The sequence below is a fragment of the Trypanosoma rangeli genome, assembly GCF_003719475.1.
Source record: "Trypanosoma rangeli strain AM80 chromosome Unknown Tra_15.4_contig_00147, whole genome shotgun sequence".
Classification (NCBI taxonomy): Eukaryota; Euglenozoa; class Kinetoplastea; order Trypanosomatida; family Trypanosomatidae; genus Trypanosoma; species Trypanosoma rangeli.
The window spans coordinates 855-17,361 of NW_021705891.1; the positions used below are offsets into that span (position 1 = coordinate 855).

The 16,507-nt window shown below is 50.5% G+C and overlaps 8 protein-coding genes across 8 annotated transcripts, besides 6 other annotated features; all 8 read left to right on the top strand.

The window, feature by feature from the left end:
- The first annotated feature begins 77 nt into the window (after nt 1-77).
- Nucleotides 78-99: a microsatellite.
- Nucleotides 100-416: 317 nt separating this feature from the next.
- TraAM80_04815 (d-xylulose reductase) lies at nt 417-1,460 on the top strand (the record flags this gene model as incomplete). The annotated part of the gene is made up of 1 exon (XM_029381728.1): nt 417-1,460. The coding sequence occupies one exon, from the start codon at nt 417-419 to the stop codon at nt 1,458-1,460; it is 1,044 nt and encodes a 347-aa protein (XP_029238407.1).
- Nucleotides 1,461-2,109: 649 nt separating this feature from the next.
- TraAM80_04816 (uncharacterized protein) lies at nt 2,110-4,923 on the top strand (the record flags this gene model as incomplete). The annotated part of the gene is made up of 1 exon (XM_029381729.1): nt 2,110-4,923. The coding sequence occupies one exon, from the start codon at nt 2,110-2,112 to the stop codon at nt 4,921-4,923; it is 2,814 nt and encodes a 937-aa protein (XP_029238408.1).
- A 294-nt stretch (nt 4,924-5,217) lies between these two features.
- On the top strand, nt 5,218-5,934 carry TraAM80_04817 (HD superfamily hydrolase; the record flags this gene model as incomplete). Its single annotated transcript, XM_029381730.1, has 1 exon — nt 5,218-5,934. The coding sequence occupies one exon, from the start codon at nt 5,218-5,220 to the stop codon at nt 5,932-5,934; it is 717 nt and encodes a 238-aa protein (XP_029238409.1).
- A 282-nt stretch (nt 5,935-6,216) lies between these two features.
- Nucleotides 6,217-8,805, top strand: TraAM80_04818 (uncharacterized protein; the record flags this gene model as incomplete). Its single annotated transcript, XM_029381731.1, has 1 exon — nt 6,217-8,805. One exon carries the CDS (start codon nt 6,217-6,219, stop codon nt 8,803-8,805), a length of 2,589 nt encoding a protein of 862 aa, XP_029238410.1.
- A 698-nt stretch (nt 8,806-9,503) lies between these two features.
- Nucleotides 9,504-9,537: a microsatellite.
- A 61-nt stretch (nt 9,538-9,598) lies between these two features.
- Nucleotides 9,599-9,630: a microsatellite.
- Nucleotides 9,631-9,761: 131 nt separating this feature from the next.
- Nucleotides 9,762-11,876, top strand: TraAM80_04819 (uncharacterized protein; the record flags this gene model as incomplete). The annotated part of the gene is made up of 1 exon (XM_029381732.1): nt 9,762-11,876. The coding sequence occupies one exon, from the start codon at nt 9,762-9,764 to the stop codon at nt 11,874-11,876; it is 2,115 nt and encodes a 704-aa protein (XP_029238411.1).
- Nucleotides 11,877-11,920: 44 nt separating this feature from the next.
- Nucleotides 11,921-11,960: a microsatellite.
- A 265-nt stretch (nt 11,961-12,225) lies between these two features.
- TraAM80_04820 (putative flagellar antigen) lies at nt 12,226-13,158 on the top strand (the record flags this gene model as incomplete). The annotated part of the gene is made up of 1 exon (XM_029381733.1): nt 12,226-13,158. The coding sequence occupies one exon, from the start codon at nt 12,226-12,228 to the stop codon at nt 13,156-13,158; it is 933 nt and encodes a 310-aa protein (XP_029238412.1).
- Nucleotides 13,159-13,670: 512 nt separating this feature from the next.
- TraAM80_04821 (uncharacterized protein) lies at nt 13,671-15,248 on the top strand (the record flags this gene model as incomplete). The annotated part of the gene is made up of 1 exon (XM_029381734.1): nt 13,671-15,248. One exon carries the CDS (start codon nt 13,671-13,673, stop codon nt 15,246-15,248), a length of 1,578 nt encoding a protein of 525 aa, XP_029238413.1.
- Nucleotides 15,249-15,639: 391 nt separating this feature from the next.
- TraAM80_04822 (uncharacterized protein) lies at nt 15,640-16,278 on the top strand (the record flags this gene model as incomplete). The annotated part of the gene is made up of 1 exon (XM_029381735.1): nt 15,640-16,278. The coding sequence occupies one exon, from the start codon at nt 15,640-15,642 to the stop codon at nt 16,276-16,278; it is 639 nt and encodes a 212-aa protein (XP_029238414.1).
- Nucleotides 16,279-16,415: 137 nt separating this feature from the next.
- Nucleotides 16,416-16,444: a microsatellite.
- Nucleotides 16,445-16,473: a microsatellite.
- The last annotated feature ends 34 nt before the right edge of the window (nt 16,474-16,507 follow it).

Genomic DNA, 16,507 nt, shown 5'->3' on the forward strand with positions numbered 1-16,507 from the left:
CTTGCTCATCCCTTCTTGTGCGCACTGAGCCTGTCAGCAGCATCGAACCAGTGAACTATTAGCGTGTGCCGTTACACTATTATTATGATTATTATCATTTGTTTGGGCACGGTGCCTGCAGGGAAGAAAATAGAAACCAAGCATTAAAAAAAAAAATGTTTTGCTTTCTTTTAAAAAGTTGTTTTTGATCTCTTCTCGTTGTTTGCCGCCGTCCCTCCTCTTGAAGTGTGATGTGTCTCTGCCTGGGTGTATTCACGACTGTGGTATCGCTTTCCTTCAGGTATTGCAGCCTTCTGTTTCTCTCTCTCACGTTTTTTTTTTGCTTTGTGTTTTGCTGTTGTTGATTTGTTTGTTTGATTTTACCGCTCGTGGGTGCAGTGAAGTCATACGTTGAAATTAAATTCAGACTTTTCATTATGACACTTATGAAGTCGCTTGTTCTTGAGAGGCCTGGAGAGATACGGCTCCGGAGTATTGAGGTGAACGACGTTCTGGGCGAAAATGACGTGCGGGTGAAGGTGCACAGCGTCGGCATATGCGGCAGCGATGTTCACTACTATGAGCACGGTCATATTGGTCCGTTTGTTGTGAAGGAGCCGATGATTCTTGGCCATGAGGCTTCCGGCACCGTTGTGGCAGTGGGTAGCAACGTGAAACATCTCAGCGTGGGGGATCGTGTCGCGATGGAGCCAGGTATACCCAGCTTGACGTCGCCTCAGACACTTGCTGGTCTGTATAACCTTGACCCCGATGTGGTGTTCTTTGCCACCCCACCTGTGCATGGATGCCTTAGCACAACGGTAATCCACCCCGCTATGTTGTGCTTCAGGCTACCCGAAGGCGTGAGCTACGAGGAGGGGGCGCTCTGCGAGCCCATCGCTGTTGGCATGCACTCGGCGACGAAGGCACGTGTAAAGCCTGGTGATGTGGCACTGGTCATTGGCTCTGGCACCATAGGAATTGTGACGGCTCTCTCTGCTTTAGCCGCCGGATGCTCAGACGTCATCATCTGCGACGTGGTGGAGGAGCGCCTCAAAGTGGCGGCGCAGTATGACGGCGTGCACCCAGTGGTCTCGAAGGGCGATGCTGTTAAAACAAAGGTGCAGCAATTAACAGCTGGGCAGGGTGTGGATTGTGTATTCGAATGCAGTGGATCTGCTGCGGCGTACCCACTTATTTACGAACACGCTGCGCCCGGCGCGACGGCCGTTTTGACCGGCATGCCAGTAAACCCCGTCACCTTCGACGTGGTGGCCGCGCAAGCTAAAGAGATTACGTTTCAGACCATCTTCCGCTACCGCAACATGTACCCAAGAATTATTCGTTTGCTCAGCTCGGGAAAAATGAATGTGAAGCCTCTTGTGACGGCCAGATTCAAGCTGCAGGACGGCGTGAAGGCATATGAGCGTGCCGCTTCGCGTATTCCCACTGATGTGAAGATTATGATTGAGATGGAGTAGGTATCATGACCAACAGGGCACAAAGGGGGGGGGGGGGAAGGAGCAAAACGCACGCCAAAAGAGAGGTATTATTTTGGGACGGCGCTCATCCGAATTGCAGGCACTTTCTTCTTGTTGTTTCTGCGCATGGGCATATGAGGTGGGAGGTGGGAGGTGGGGGGAAGAGATCTCATCAGAAGAAGCGGAGTGAAGTATAGGAAGAAATGAAGGAAAAACAAAACGAAAACGTTATTTTGTGTCAAGCGTCACGTTCTTGATTTTATTTTTAATTTGTATCTTATTTCTCCCTTTGGCGTAGATGTTTCTCCGCGCGTCAGCCTTTTTTTTTTGGTGACTCTGACATTTCATTTATTTTACTTTCGTTGCTGTTGTTTTGGGGAGAGGGGGGCGGGAGGTTTTATTGTTGTTTTAGTTTTCGATTGCTTTTGCAGCGAATATTTGGTGTTAGTTTTTTTTTTTTTTTGTTCCTGTCTCTGTCTGAGTGTGTGTGTGTGTGTGTGCTTGCGAATGTGTACGCTTTGCTTTTATTTTTGCATGTGTGAGAGAGGCGTGTTGTGTTTCTACGTGGGCGTGGTGGTTTGCTGTATTTGTGTTTTTGACCTCAATTCTCGTTTGCTGTTGGATGCAATAAGTGGCGGCCAGGCCGCTGATGCTGTGGATGGAAGATACATCACGTTTGGTGAGGCGTTGGGAGGAATGTCTTGCATCGGCCCGCTGCGACTCTGTGAATCTCGCCACTGAGAAAGAAACAAAGGAACGGGGACAGCAAAGACAAACACAAGCAGTAGTTGCGGAAGCGGCACCTATTGGGATGGCGGCCCTGAATTTATTGTCACAAATAGATGGGAAGGGGATCGAAGCTGCTACTGGTGACGGAGCGGCCCATGAGGGGACGGAGGCCGTCCGGCTTTGCCAGAGGTTGAGCGAGATCCTTGTGGAGGCGGTTCTTGTCATTGTGGAGTCCTGCGCTTACTGGACGGGAATGACGGCGACGGTGGAAGCGGTGTGTTGTGAGCTCAGGGCGGCGGCGTCTCAGGCGAAGGAACAAAAAGGTCTCGCAGAGAAGCTGTGCAGCTGGTGGGTTCGAGAGGAAATTGCAGAACAGGGCTGGCGCTGGTGTGAGGTGCATCTCACACTGTTGCCAGCTGATGAATCGGCATGGCGCTATGGAGCATCTCATGAGGTGACGGCACTCACCGATTGGTGGTGGCGCCCCGATGCAATGAGTTTTGTCAGCCCACACCCTGAGCATGAGACAACGTCGGCGGTTGCACGACCACTGCTCAAGGAAGTTTGTGCGACAATGGCGCAGCGACGCATTGACGACTCTTCTCTTACAGAGCTATCCGCCGCCACAGAGCTTCTAAAGGCCTTACATGCATCGTCTAGGAGTCTCTTCTCTCACCGCATAGCGGTGAGTCGTGGTGTGTTGCGACGTCTATTCACAGTAAAAGCGACAGCTCTGTTGCATCAATCCCATCTTTTGTGTTGTCTCGCCCTTCTAAGGAATACTACTAAACCATGTTATCAGGAGGTAACTAAAACAAAATATGGTGAGAGCAATGGTCATGAATTCTTGTGGGTGTCGCGTGAGTGTTTCTCGCTGGCATGGCGAAATCTTTTTGCAGCGATAACGGCGTTGCAGGTGGCTACAATGCACTTTAATGCGTCCTGTGAAGATTTGCGGCGACAAATTCGTTGGGCGTTGTTTGGCGTGAAAGAGGTGGCGAACCATAGCGAGTGTGCCTTAATACCTTCGAAAGGTTCTTTTTATGTCCACCCTTTTGTTGAACCATGTGAAAACACGTGCCGTGTTACGCACGGCGTGGGGTTTATTGCTATTGGAAAAGTTTCTGAGGGCAGTGTCATTTTGCAGGAACAACCGCTTCTTTTTGTTGATGCAGCACATCAAAACCCTACTGAGCCAGAGATGCAAAATACCGCAATGTCAACTGTGGTGGCGTTGGCGCTCGAATTGTTTCGGCGTGGCGGTATCACATTTAAGAGCGATTTGGTGACGTCACAAGTGGTGGAGTCGCTTCAAATTGGTGCTCTCTTTGGGGAGGCCACTCAATTTGGCGCCCTTTGGGCAGCGTTGCATCTGCTTGCCGTCATGCAACCAGCAGGCAGTGACAGTGGTCGATCGGAGGAGAGTTTTGCGTGCGGAATTTCCGATCTTTTGCACTGCTGGAATGAGCGCGCCATTCCATTACGCTCCGTGGAGGACTTTAGGATCGATCCGCAAACCCTTTCGGGGGAAGCTAAGGCTTTGTATTCGTTTGCTTCTTTTCTAAATCACAGCTGCTCACCAAACGCGATTCGCACCTTTTCTGAAGAGGGAGTTACCTGTTTTCCCGAGGGAGGCGGTACATTGTGTGTTGTGGCCCTTCGCGATATTGAACCCGGTGAGGAGATCACGGTCACATATCTGCCCTCGCTACTTTGTTCAAGGGAGGCAAAGCGGCAGCGGAATGGTTTTTCCTGCCGCTGTGTTTTTTGTCTCTCGTACAGTGCACTGCTGGAGGGTGTGGTGTGCCCTGCATGCCGACAGCTCATTTACGATGATCTCGGCCACAGTGAAGAGGCTTCCTCCGTGAAGTCCACTGATAGAGCAAGGAGGCGGTTGGCACCGTACGCCCACTCGCCTGATTGCGCATACGTGGGAGGTAGCCACTACAAGGAGCTTGCCGAGAACATGACACTGGGATTCAGGACGGCGCTTGACAAGGTACACTGCGAGCTTTTGGAAAATCGTGGTACTGACGCCGTGAATAAAACCGGGAATTGCATGCAGGATGGCCCTGGAAATACTCAGGGAGGGAGAAAGGAGGGAGAAGTCAGGGAAGAAGTAAAAGAAGATGGTGGTGATGAAAAACAATATGCACGGCGCGCGCAGAAGGCCGTGCGTCAGTTAATGAAACTTGACACTTTGATGTCGGGATTCCCAACGACACATCATTATCGATTGCAGGCCAGGATGGAGTGCTTGGCTACTTCTCTGAATGCCAGCCTGACGTCGCATGACACTACACAACTACTGCAACTATGTGAGGGACTGCTAGTGGATTTAGAGATGTTGTTGCCTCGAAATTATCCGCTTTTAACGGGGATACGTCTTCATTATGCTCTTGTACGTAGCCGTCACCTGATTGCCACAACAGACATCAACGATCCTGCAGCAGACGAGTATACGTCGGGGTGCTGCGGAGGCATGCGTGAGCAAGCGGAAATGATGCGTCTGCCCTTTATACAGGATAATGTCATTCGCGAATGCGTGGTGCGGTCGTTTCAAGAGCATTACGTTTACACCGGCTGGCGTTTTGCTGAGGCCGACGAGCGAGAACTTCTTCAGAGTTTTTTGCAACGATACAGGGCAGAACTGTTTGCGTGTGGCGTAGCGGATTGCTCCCACTTTTACATGTTGTCGCTGATGTCTGATGCAGAGGAGGGTGTAAACATGTAGAAGATGTGCGTGTGTGTGTGTGACGTGCGGCTGCAACAGTCGTTGTTTTTTTTTCTTTGTTTGATCCGGCGGTTTGGCTCGTTGTTAAGAGGGCAGGACGGGGACAACATCTACCTGCTTTTTACGGCACACACACAAACAATTAAAAAAAAAGGCAAAAAGAATACTAACAACTGTGAGGTGAATGTCCAGTGGATTCCATTTGCAAATTGCCTCATTTTATTTCTGTCTGCCTTCTCTTTGCCTCAACGCCGGTTTGCTTTTTGTTTTGTGAGGAAGAGGGGGGGTCAAGGAATGGAGGCTCACCACTTCCGGCTATGGGCGCGCTGTCAACGGTTTGTGGGGGACGTGTGTGCTGGTCGTGATGCCACCCACGGGCTGGCACATATGGAGAGGGTCACAGAAAATGCTCTTCTCATCCTTCATATGGAACATGGACAGGCAACGCGTTCCCCATTAACGCTCTCGCGAGTGATCCTTATCGCCATGCTTCACGATGTTGCGGACCACAAGTACGATGTGGCGAATACGCTGCTTCAGAAGGCGCGGGAGTTCCTGGTGGCGGAGATAGCGGCCATAACAGATGTGGAGGTGAACAGTGAGGAGGCGCTCAATCATGCTCTTACCGCTATGGAAGCGGTCTCCTTCTCAAAGGAGAAGAAGTACGGCATGCGGTGGTTCGAAGCGAAGTTGTCGCCCGATTGGGTTTTTGTGCGAGATGTCGTGAGTGATGCCGACAAACTTGAGGCCATTGGCGAGGAGGGGCTGCGACGGTGCCTTATGTACACAAGGCACACCTTAATGACTAGGGAAGGGCATCAGGTCTGGGATGCGGCCCTGCAGCAGCGCTGTCTGGAGGCGGTCAAGCAGCATTTTGTGGAGAAACTAAGTCTGCTGTCAACAAAGTTTATAGTCACACCTGCCGGCAAGTTTCTGGCCGCTCCACGACATGTGGCGATGGAGCAGACGTTAAAAGCATGGGACCAGCAAGGGTTGCCGTCACTGACATGACTCGCTCCCTGTTACAACTATCGAACCGATACAGACAATAACGCGTTTATAATAGTTTGTGTGTGTGTGCTTTTTTTTTTTTAGGGTTGGGTGTTGCCCCACCACTTTTTGATCTTTTTCATGGAGGTGGTGGAAATTCTCCGCGCCATTATTTTACTTTTAACTACGTGACAAAAGAAAAAAATATTATTGTTTTTATTGTTGCTCTTCATTTGACTATTCTGCACCGCAAAACAAATACATTGCTGTCCGCATGGACACCTCTTGAGGTTTGCAGCCCACATGATGGATGTCGCGGAGTTTCTCAGCGGCCGTGCAGAAGAGGTGGCCGCATTTTCTGCCCTACTGTTTCGTAAACGACCTCGTGAGCAGGGCGATGGTGGAGATGAGGGCCCGTTTCCCCTGACGGCACGATCTGTTGTTCACTACCGTCGTCCATCTTCCGCGAATGTGCCGTTGTCCGATGTGACGCGGTTGGCGAGACTTCACTTGCGGCGATCCAGGCGTTTTGTGCGACTGTTAGCAACTGAGGAGCCTCTGCCAGCATCGCCGTCACCGACAACAGCTGTGGATGAGGGACGAGTGCAGAAGAAAAAACGTCCGCTGACGTATAAGGCGTGGTGTTTGCTTTTAAGACGACGACGTCGGCTTGCGTGGAGGCGAAGAGCAACAGCACGGCGTCGAATGCGACGCCGCCACATAGCTCTCCGCCAGGGCAAGGCTCAACTTCCCCTTTGCAACTGTGGTTCTGCCGTTGCTGCTGCTGCTCCGCTTGCTGGCTCGCCACCGACTATTTCCTTGAGTGGAGGTAGGACGGCTGTGCTGTGGCTTCCCTCCCATTGGCGGTTGTGCCGTCGGTTTCATTATGGCGTTGTCAAGACACGTGTTAACGGCTGCTCCCCATTCTTTGCTGTTAATGGCATCTCTCCAAGGCTTCCGACGATAAGGATTGCGGTACCAATGAAATGCCAACGGAAACAGCATCGTGTGCTACAGCGGTGGGCTGCACGGCTGCCGTCATGTTCTGCACGGGAAAAACCTTTGCGACGGCTTGAGAGCAAACCAATGATTGTCCCACCACCCTTGTGTTTTGCGGCCGAGCGCTCGCATATGTGTGTTTGGAAAGTTCAACCATGGGAAACAGGGCATTCTTTGAGCGCAGAGGAGGTGTTAAATCTTTTGATGCTGCGCACAAATGGAACACCCTCTGTGGCTCTTCACACAAGGCATCTGGCGCTGGGAACAACGTCACAGGTTGATAGTGGGTCGCAGGGTACGTGGTGGAGGCGTTGCGAGGATGGCGTTTTTTACGGGTACATGTGGTCTTTGACCCAAACGACACGCTTCTTGAGAGGAGAAACAGAGCTGTTTGACTCCGACGCCACACCAATAGTTGTGCCTGCCAAACTCCTACAAAATGGTGGTGGTGATGGCGTGACGTACCTTCTTGTGACTTCTGCACCTGTGCACTTTGGAGCCCGTGCCAAGCGAAACTTAAATATTCAACTTATTTCTCATTGGAATCCATGCGGTGCTTCGAAACCTATGTGCTCCATGTTTGAACTCTGGTGCTGTGCCGATGCTTTCAGGGTGAAGGGAGCAGAGACGCCATCGGAAACAGATGCCTTAATTCTTCTGGAATTGATACGGAGGCGGGTGAATGCCGCTGTGGAAAGCTGGCGCAGAATAAAGGAGGGTTCTTCAAGTACGCACAAGGAAGAAGCGGGGGGAAAGCGTCCGTCGTCACCACTGCAAGCCGTGAAGGTTTGCTGTTTTCCATCTTTACCACCAAACCTTGAAACCATTGATCATCCCACCTTTCCCGTGCATAACTGTGTTATGTCTATTCTTCTTGTGTCTGCGGAGTCTTTATCCCACTTGGGAAGCTCAAGTACTGTTGCGTGGCGGAATCGCAGGCACCATTTCCAGTTTGCCAGACATCTCTTTGCTTCCCTCACTGACACCTCTCCTGCCGCACGGAGAGTGACGCGTCGTTATGATGCGAGCATGGCATTTGCGTTTCATCGCTGCCAGTCGCTTGGGTACACGCACAACGTGCGAATCATCGGCGAGGAGGAGAGGGAGACACTGCTGCGTCTGATTGGGTGTCCGGCCTTTGCAGACTTGAGCGGTGCCAATGCACCTTTTCAGGCTTCCCATATGGCCCGACTGCGTTGTGCGCCATCTAACGCGCATCGACGGGTTCTGCTGAAGTTTTATTTGAAGGGTGATCGAGAGCACCAGCATGAAGGAAGTGCCCTTTTTGCTTTGAAATCAGGCAACCCTGCCGCGCTACTGCACATTGGGGCTGTTACCTCAGCGCCATTCTTTTCAATGCGATTTGGCGCTCGTGTTGCATACGCGTGGGTGTGGGATGACGTTGGGTGGGAACTCGTCCAAATGCACATGCGGTGTGCATCACGCGCAGCCGCCAGCAACAGAAGGGACGGCTTCTATGAAGAACCGAACACGGATGACGCAACCGAGCACAGTGACGCTGGCAGCAGTGGAAGTGTATGTTTTTTGCTTTCTGCCGCTGAGAAGGTTTCACGCCTTTTGCACTTTGTGAACAACACTCCGGTCCATGTCCCTGGATGTTTTGCTCCCAACTCCCCTGTGAAGGGTGACAAAGAGAAGCAGAAACAGCAGCAGCGGCACCATAAGCGTGTTACGAAGAGGACGAGAGTGGATGCCCCTGTCGTCTCCAGCAAAATAACGTGTTGGCAGGCAATGGAGGCAGTGTTGTGCGATAGTAACACGTGTCTTCCGGTGGAGGTGGTGCGTCTTGGCACGGCCGGCGGTCGCTGTGTGAGGCTGCCAACGAGGCATTGGTGTTCTAGAGACATGACAAGGGCGTCAATATCTACATGATATGCCTGCGGTAAGCAGGCTGTTGGGGCATGTGAGTCTGCCAGTGGGGGCGAGGGGCGGAAGGAAGATAGGTTGTTTGCAAGGCTGGCGTCGGACTGTGACGTGGTAAATTACAGTGGTGGGTGGGTCGGCTTGTTCAGTGAGGGAGACGACGCCCAAATTGTCTTTTCACCTGTTCAATCAGCTTCTCCTGTCGGCTCCAAATGACCCCAGTGCGATGATCATTAAGCGGTAAGTTGCGGAATCACGCAATTTGCCGCTGAAGCTCATTTAATGTGTGGCCTTTCTGGTGTGAAAACCCCCGTGTTAAGGAGAACGATGAAGAACGTTTGTCGAGCGGTGAAGTGCAGAGAGAGGCAAGGAAGCCCAAAGGTCATCTGTGCATGGAGTTTGGGAGAAGACGACGCGCCCGAATGCCGTTGTGGACTGAAAAGGGGCACCCATTACGTTTTATGTGGGCGATGAGAACGAAAAAACAGACGAAAATATGAGGTAGTTCATAAAATTGTTTGTCTTAGTTCTTCTGCATGAGCGTGTTTTACTGTTGTTGTTTTTCCCCCCTCCCATTTCTTTCTTGAAGCAGCTGTCCGCCGGGCAACGTGTCGATGCATCACGGTCAGGAAGACAGCTGGAGAAAGTAACTCCGCTACCCACTTCTTTCCACTTTGGTCTATTTATTATTGACACCCAACTGTCTCTTTGCTTTTGTTTTGTTTTTACTTTGTCTTTGTTCGCTTTTCCATCTTGAGTCGGACTGGCGCGGATGCGTTGACATATGCAGCGCACCTATCCCTTTTTTTTTTGTTCTTTGTTCTTTTTTTTATTCTCTTCCCCCCACGCTGACAACCGTTGCAAACCGTGTTTAGCCGTTTCCGCACTGCCCCCTGGAGGGTGGACGTGTAACGAGGGCGGCGCCGTTTTTGCTGGGTATTTCCAGGAGAATTGAGAGTCCTAGCATGTCGCCGTGCGAAGCATTTTCACTTTGTGTTTTTTCTCCCTTGTTTTGGAGACGCCGTGCGTCATCCCTTTCCTCCTGCCTCAACAGCTTTCTTCCCGCTTGCAGAAGGCCTACTGCGTTGTTTCCTGCATGGTCGACTTCACTGCAGGTTACGTGCCGTTACATAAGTTTCCTCCCACCGAAGCCTCCCACGCACTGCGGCACTCCTTTGCCCCCCAATGCTGCCGAGGACGATGATCCTGTGTTTCCCTTCGTGCTGCTGCACCACACGCTGCCGCTAACGAAGCTAGCCAAGCTGCTTCCTGATGATGTGCTGGAGCAGTTAGAAAATGGACTAAAGAGTCACCTGGAAAAATTTCCTTCACGTTACCGTATCCTCCGTGGAAAGAACGAGCTTCTTCATGTCCAGTGCAGGGTGAATGCCGGCAAGAAAGACAATGAGGGAGCAAAGCAAGGCAAGGAGGAAATCACTAGTGACAAGGCTGCTGTAGGGTGGACTCAAAAGTCATTGGGCAGGTTTTTCACTTTAGAGAGTCACATGAGATGCACTCATGTGGAGCGCCCTTTGCAGCGTGTTGAATGTAATGTCTTGCATGGAATGGAAGAGGAACACATTCATATGCTGGAGGAGTTCTTCCGTGAAAATGTGCTTCCCGACAAACAGGCGGAACTATGGGTACTCACTGAAGAATACACGCTAGTCAAATTGCCGTCATCATCAGCAGCAGAAGAGGCAGCAAAAACGATTGGATTGGAGAAATCAGCATCTGCCGACTCTGAGACAGCAGGGGTGATGGAGGAAAAAGAGGTGCTTCAGGCGTTTCGTTGGGTCCAGGTTGCCGATGAACGCAAACTAAATGAGGTCAAGGACATGCTACGCAGTGAGAGTCGTAGCGGTGTATTGGGAAAAGTAGTGGATGGGAAAACAGCTCCGCACTGTGATGCTTCCCCCATAACTATTTTTACAAGGACTTCGTCTTTCGTTCGCTTCTGGGTCCCTACTGCGCCTTTCCCGGTAGGTGCCACGCCCCACCCGCGTTATGTGGAGGAGTACAATCTCTACCGCATGTGCCGTGCGTTGTCTACAAAAACGTTTATGCGGTTTCCAGAGTTGCATGATGTCGTGGGTGAGTGGCTGACGCAACCTTTAGCGTTTGTATTAGCCATTGCAGGGGAGGAGGGCAGGACGACTGAAACGCTGAACGCTGCGGGCGCAGGACGCTACCTATTGGAATTTGAGGGTGACTTCAACGACCCGGATCGCATAGTGGGGGTGCGTTTCTGGCTTGACGAAGAGCGTTACCTGCCGTCGCAATATCGCAGTATGTCGCGCCCAGAGCTAGAGAAGGCGCTCTCTGAGATGGGGACTACTTCAGGTAAAAGTCTGAGCAAACTCCCCAATCATAAGCGCGTGCGGGTTATCGACACAGCACGTCTGTTGAGACGCTGTATTGCACTGCACGAGTTGGGTGCTAGTCCTCTGTGCCACCCGGATGTTCTGGCGTACTACCTCTTTGATATTCTTCCTTTGGATGGCCAGCTGATTCTTACCGGACACTCGCCGCAGCTGCTTCCGGAAAGTGTACGGCGCATCACGGATGCGCGTTCGCGCGCGTGGTTGAAAGAATATCCACATCTCTTCCGATTAGTGGATATTCCCCCAGATGTGTACGTTCAACGTGTGGACGCCCCCGCTCCGGGCAACGAGGAGGCCTACAAGAAGGATCGGTGTCAGGAGGCTGATGAAGAAGACAAGGGCACTGCAACCAGTTCTTCTCAGAGAAAGTACGACCCTACCGAGCAACTTCTAAACGACCCTGAGGAGCAGCTTCAATTAATTATTTCCATCGTGGCGGCCCGGTTGGATGTTCTCGGGACGCGGAACTTGCTCCCGTCTCACATACCGAAATTTATCAGCACCAAAGTGCGGCGCAAAATGTTCCCTCGGGGCTTTGGTGGCATTACAGAATACCTCAAGCGGCACCCAGATGTGTTTATTCTCAGGAGTGGGATTCACCCGCATGAGCCAGTGGTCACGCTCGCTTCCAAATATCACCCCAGCCCTCATTTGCCGCTCACAAACGCTGCAGATGTCATAAAAGAAGGGAGTTAACTTCTTTACACTGTCGGGAGCTGTACATTAACGTGGAAGGAAAATATTATTATTATTATTATTATTATTATTATTATTATTATTGTTTTTGGTTGTGTGCTGTCTCTTGCGTTAGCTCCGTGTCGTTGTTGTTTATTACTTTTCACTCTTTTATGGATTTTGCATCTTGCGTGCGCAATCTCATTGATTTTTTAGCTGCAGGCTCTCTGCTTGGTTTGAGACGAGGTTTGCATCCGCGCTCGTATACGACCGTGCCACAGTAGAGGAATACAACAGAAGGAAGAGAAACCCAGGAAGAACAGGGTCATTTCAAAAGTAATAGTAGAGTCCTGAAAAACAGCAGGAAGGAATGTTTTCCGCGACAGCACCGGTTGTAGGAACAGTGGGACATGCGCTGCAACCTTTGCGTCCGACGAGGCCCATGACGACAAAACCCACCAAGCCAGATTACTTTGTTATGTCTCTTGCACGGAAACCCATGGGTCCTTCCGTTTATCCAGGTGCTGCGGCCGCGGAAGATGCTTCAAAGGGATTTTTATTGAGTGATGCAATGCATGACATGAACTTCTACACACAAGTCTCCGAGTCGTTGCCCGATGCAGGGCTTCCAGTGCTCAACTCCGTATTGTTTAGTCAGCGACATGTGGTTAACGACACTCCTTCAGTTGAAGAAGAAATTGCAAGTATTAATGAGCACATACGCATATGGCGTGCTTCCCGCCTACAGGAAGTGATCACCAAGTATGAGCACACCAATGAACAGGCCTTACTAGACGCGAAGGTGGAGCAGCGCATAAAAGCGCGTCAGACGGCAGAACAAGAGCGTGCCATGCGCCGTATTTCGCAAATTCTAGGTTCTCTTATTCCTGAATTGGAAAAGATGACGGCGTTTGAGGCGCCATCCGATGTGCTGGGCGCTGCCAGACGTGAGGCTCTGCTCAAACAGTGGAAGGAGCGGGATGAACAGCAACAACGGCTTCTGAGGGAGATGCGTCTTGCAGAACGTAACTGGCTTGTTGACCGTCAATTTCAGCGAAATGTGGAGGAGCGCAATTCACTCGAGTCGCAGCATTACTACAGTTATATGGAGCATAAAATGGATGAACGATTGGCCTTCCGTCAGCTTTGCGAAGCATTTTATGACGAGAAGATAATTGTTGGTGTAACCGATGATGAATCAGTCGTACGGCAAAGGATGCTGAGGCTGGAAACCGAGGGTAGGCTTTACATAATTGAACAGATGCGCAGTGTCATTGCCTTACCGGAAACTGCAGTAGCTTAGGAGAATGACGCGAGGGGAGGAGAAACATCACTAACCGCTCGGGTGCCAAATACACAAGAGACCGAGCAAACCCTGATATCCAACATAAAGTTTGAGGTCGTTGAGCATCTTGAGGAGCTGGGCAAACTGGTGGATGATGTCGGATCCTCTGCAGATCCAGTGCTGTGATTGGTGTATAATTGGGATATGTACGTTAGGGCGAGCTTGTTCAATGTATAGGTGAGAATAGGTGTTGGTTGTTTATCTCACGCAAGATCCTGTTGAACGGCGTTGGCGTTTAACACCTTGTCGCGTAAGTTTAGTGTTTTGGGTCGGTTTGTTTTGTGAATGTGCCAGTGTTGTTTGATTATTGTTTTGGTTTTTTTTTTTCCTTTCTCTGTTTTATTGCCTTTGTTGATGATGGCCATGGCGGCGGAAACAGCCGGTGTGGGGAAGCTGTGGTTGAAGGAGCTACTGTGGTTTAATAAAATTGGAAAGGGGCGTGTTGTATTTGTCGTGTGCTGTAGTAGACGATGCAGGCACCGCCTCCACCATACTCAAAACTTTTTCCGAATGCGGGCGGCGTAAGTGATTGCGTTAATTCCACAGCGTTATTGGTTTCTGAGGCCTCTGTTGCGTGCCCTGTAGAAGCGACGATGGGGACAACGCAAGCTGGAAACGCGGAGGGTGGTTCATCAGTTTATCCGCCTCCACCCCCGTATACCGGTGTCAGCGCGCCGACTCTCTCGTCACCCACGGCCTTGAACCTGCTGAGTTCGAAGGATGCTGACAATAGCGATGTGATTTTGCAACGTCTTTTTTTGCTGCAAGATGAAATAAACTCCATTAAGTGCCGTCTCAATGGTCAATCGTTTGATGCTGCTGTTTCGGATGTCCAGGGGCCGCCTCCGCCGCCTCCTGCACCCGCTACTGAGGAATCTTTTGTTGAAGAAAAAAAATATGCATGGAGGCGAATTTTGCTTTCGCAGCAGGAGCAAATTAGCTCTCTCAGTGAAGCACTGTGCCGTATCCTCAGCACCTTATCTGTGGTGCCAGCAGCGACAAGGAGTCATGACATAAAAGAATCTGCACAGACAATAAATGACAATAAAAACGTACGAGAAAGGGAGACAAAAAGTTGTGTTAATGAGAATATGGATTGCGGGGCCAAAAAGATGTGTCAGGATGCCTCTGTTGGGTCTCTCATGGGAACCACAGTAGATCTTGTCCATCTGTTAACAACCTTGTATGGCCTTCCAGTCATCTCTTGTGGAGGTTGCCACGAGCAGCTCCACCCTAGAGCTGGTGAGGAACTTATTGCAGCGGCCTTGGGTACCACCAGTCACGATTTGCTGGAGCTATATGCTTCGTTGCTGGTGTTGCGTCTGAATGAGGGGTATGCTGCCGCTGAGTCCAATGTAGGTGGTCATACATCAGTAGGCATCCTTGTGAGAAATAGTGGGGATCTGACGCAGAAGGCGTTGGCACCGTTACCACTACCTGTGCTTGAATCAGTGTTGGAGCGAACACAATTCCCATCTGAGATACCAGCGTACCAAATCGCTTTGGCAGCATGTAAGGTGTATCATCAGCGGCATTTATCGAAATTAACATCATTTTCAAGTCTTAAGTCATTATCAAGTTTGTGTGTCATGTCATCATCCTTACCATGCATCTCCAGCAGTCACTGTAAAGAAGAAGCGGAAGTTTTCTTGCACTGCGTGCGCTTTCTTTGGCTTCCGTTGCACTTCCTGGAGGAGGAGCTTCGGCGTTGCGAGGGTTTGGGACTGGTGGCAGAGGCGCGTCACTGTGCCATCTACGCGGGACTACTGATGCGCCTTCGTCAAGCCATTCAAGCAAAGAGATGCTTAAATGAGTTAACAACAACACCAGCGCGGTCTGTTCCTGCTGTTTTCACCGCTGAGCCGTTTCTTACAGAGTTGAACCGTGTGCGCCCTTCATATGACTTTCTTACTTCATCGGAAAAGAAACAACTAATAGCCGGTGAAAAAATGGATCTTGTTCAGTCCTGGCGGATACAGAAGCGCTGTGATGCAACTCTGTACTCGCCGGCTGTTTGCCACATTTGGACGGCTACCAGTTGCAGTTGAAGTTTCTTTTGGGGGCATTTCACTTGATGGGTCTTTTTCTGCCTCCATCATCTATATGTCTGTGTGAGGTGTAGAGGGTTTTTGAGGCCAAAATATTTCGTTTATGGGCTCGCTACTGCTGGGGGGATTTTGCATAGGTGCATGGACTGATTGTTGGTTGAAATTGAGATGCCTGTCACTCACTCTCCAACTCTTCCCCTTCCCCCCCCCCACACACTCCTTTTTTTTTTCTTTTTCGTTTTCCTGTGGTGAAAAAAAACTGTGACAAAAAAAAAATCCTTTAAAACAACGGTGGTAGGGGGAGAATCCAAAATACCCACAAGAAAAGGGAGATTTTGTAGGAGTAGCGGGTGCTTCTGATTGGGGAGGAAGATTGGTTGTGTAGGCAGACATGCGTGAGAAGGTTGTGCCCATTCCATTTCTGGGCAAAGAAGTCTCCGCGTGGCTCTACCGTACAACGCGCCGTGTGCGGGAGCACCCATACCGGGCCAGTGGTATTGTTCTTGGCGTTGCTGTGGGCAGCATCTTGTACGAAGCGAATGTGACACACAAGGATCGCATTCCCTCGCCTAATGTGAACAATCACCTCGAGTACGAACTTCTTCACGGAGCGAGGGTGGCGCAATCGACAAGAGACGACGTATTAGAGGAGCCTCAGCATCGGGCAGGACTTCATGTCATGAACAGTCAGACACTTGATGAAAAACGGCACAACCACAACACCGCGGTAATGGGACGCGTGAAGGAGCTGGAACGACTCATTGCGAACACCAGTGATTCTGAGAAGCGTGAGGAGCTGCAGCACATTCTCGACAAAGAAAGGGAATACGAGAAGAAGCATGGCAATACAACGATTAAGGTGACAAATGGGCAGCTTTATGTTCGTGAGCCGCACTGGAATATTCGAAACAATGAGCGTAATTGGACAATTCTGGCGCGGGACCAGCAGCAGCAAAAAGATCACTACTGGTACCGCCTGGAGCGAAGTCGTGAGGATGACTTTGCGAGAAACACATACTCGCATTCTTGAGCTTGTAATGATGGCGACACGCTTGTGTGGGGAAGTGTTACAAAATGGGAGGTGGTGTTGCAATTGTTGGTCTTATAGATTTGTGGTTCTTGTCACTCTGCATACAATACAAAACAAAAATAAAAATGGAGTATCAATCTCTCTCTCTCTCTCTCTCTCTCTCTCTGTGTGTGTGTGTGTGTGTGTGTGTGTCTGAGGAGGGGAGGGAGTGCAACTTCGCAGGGGAATA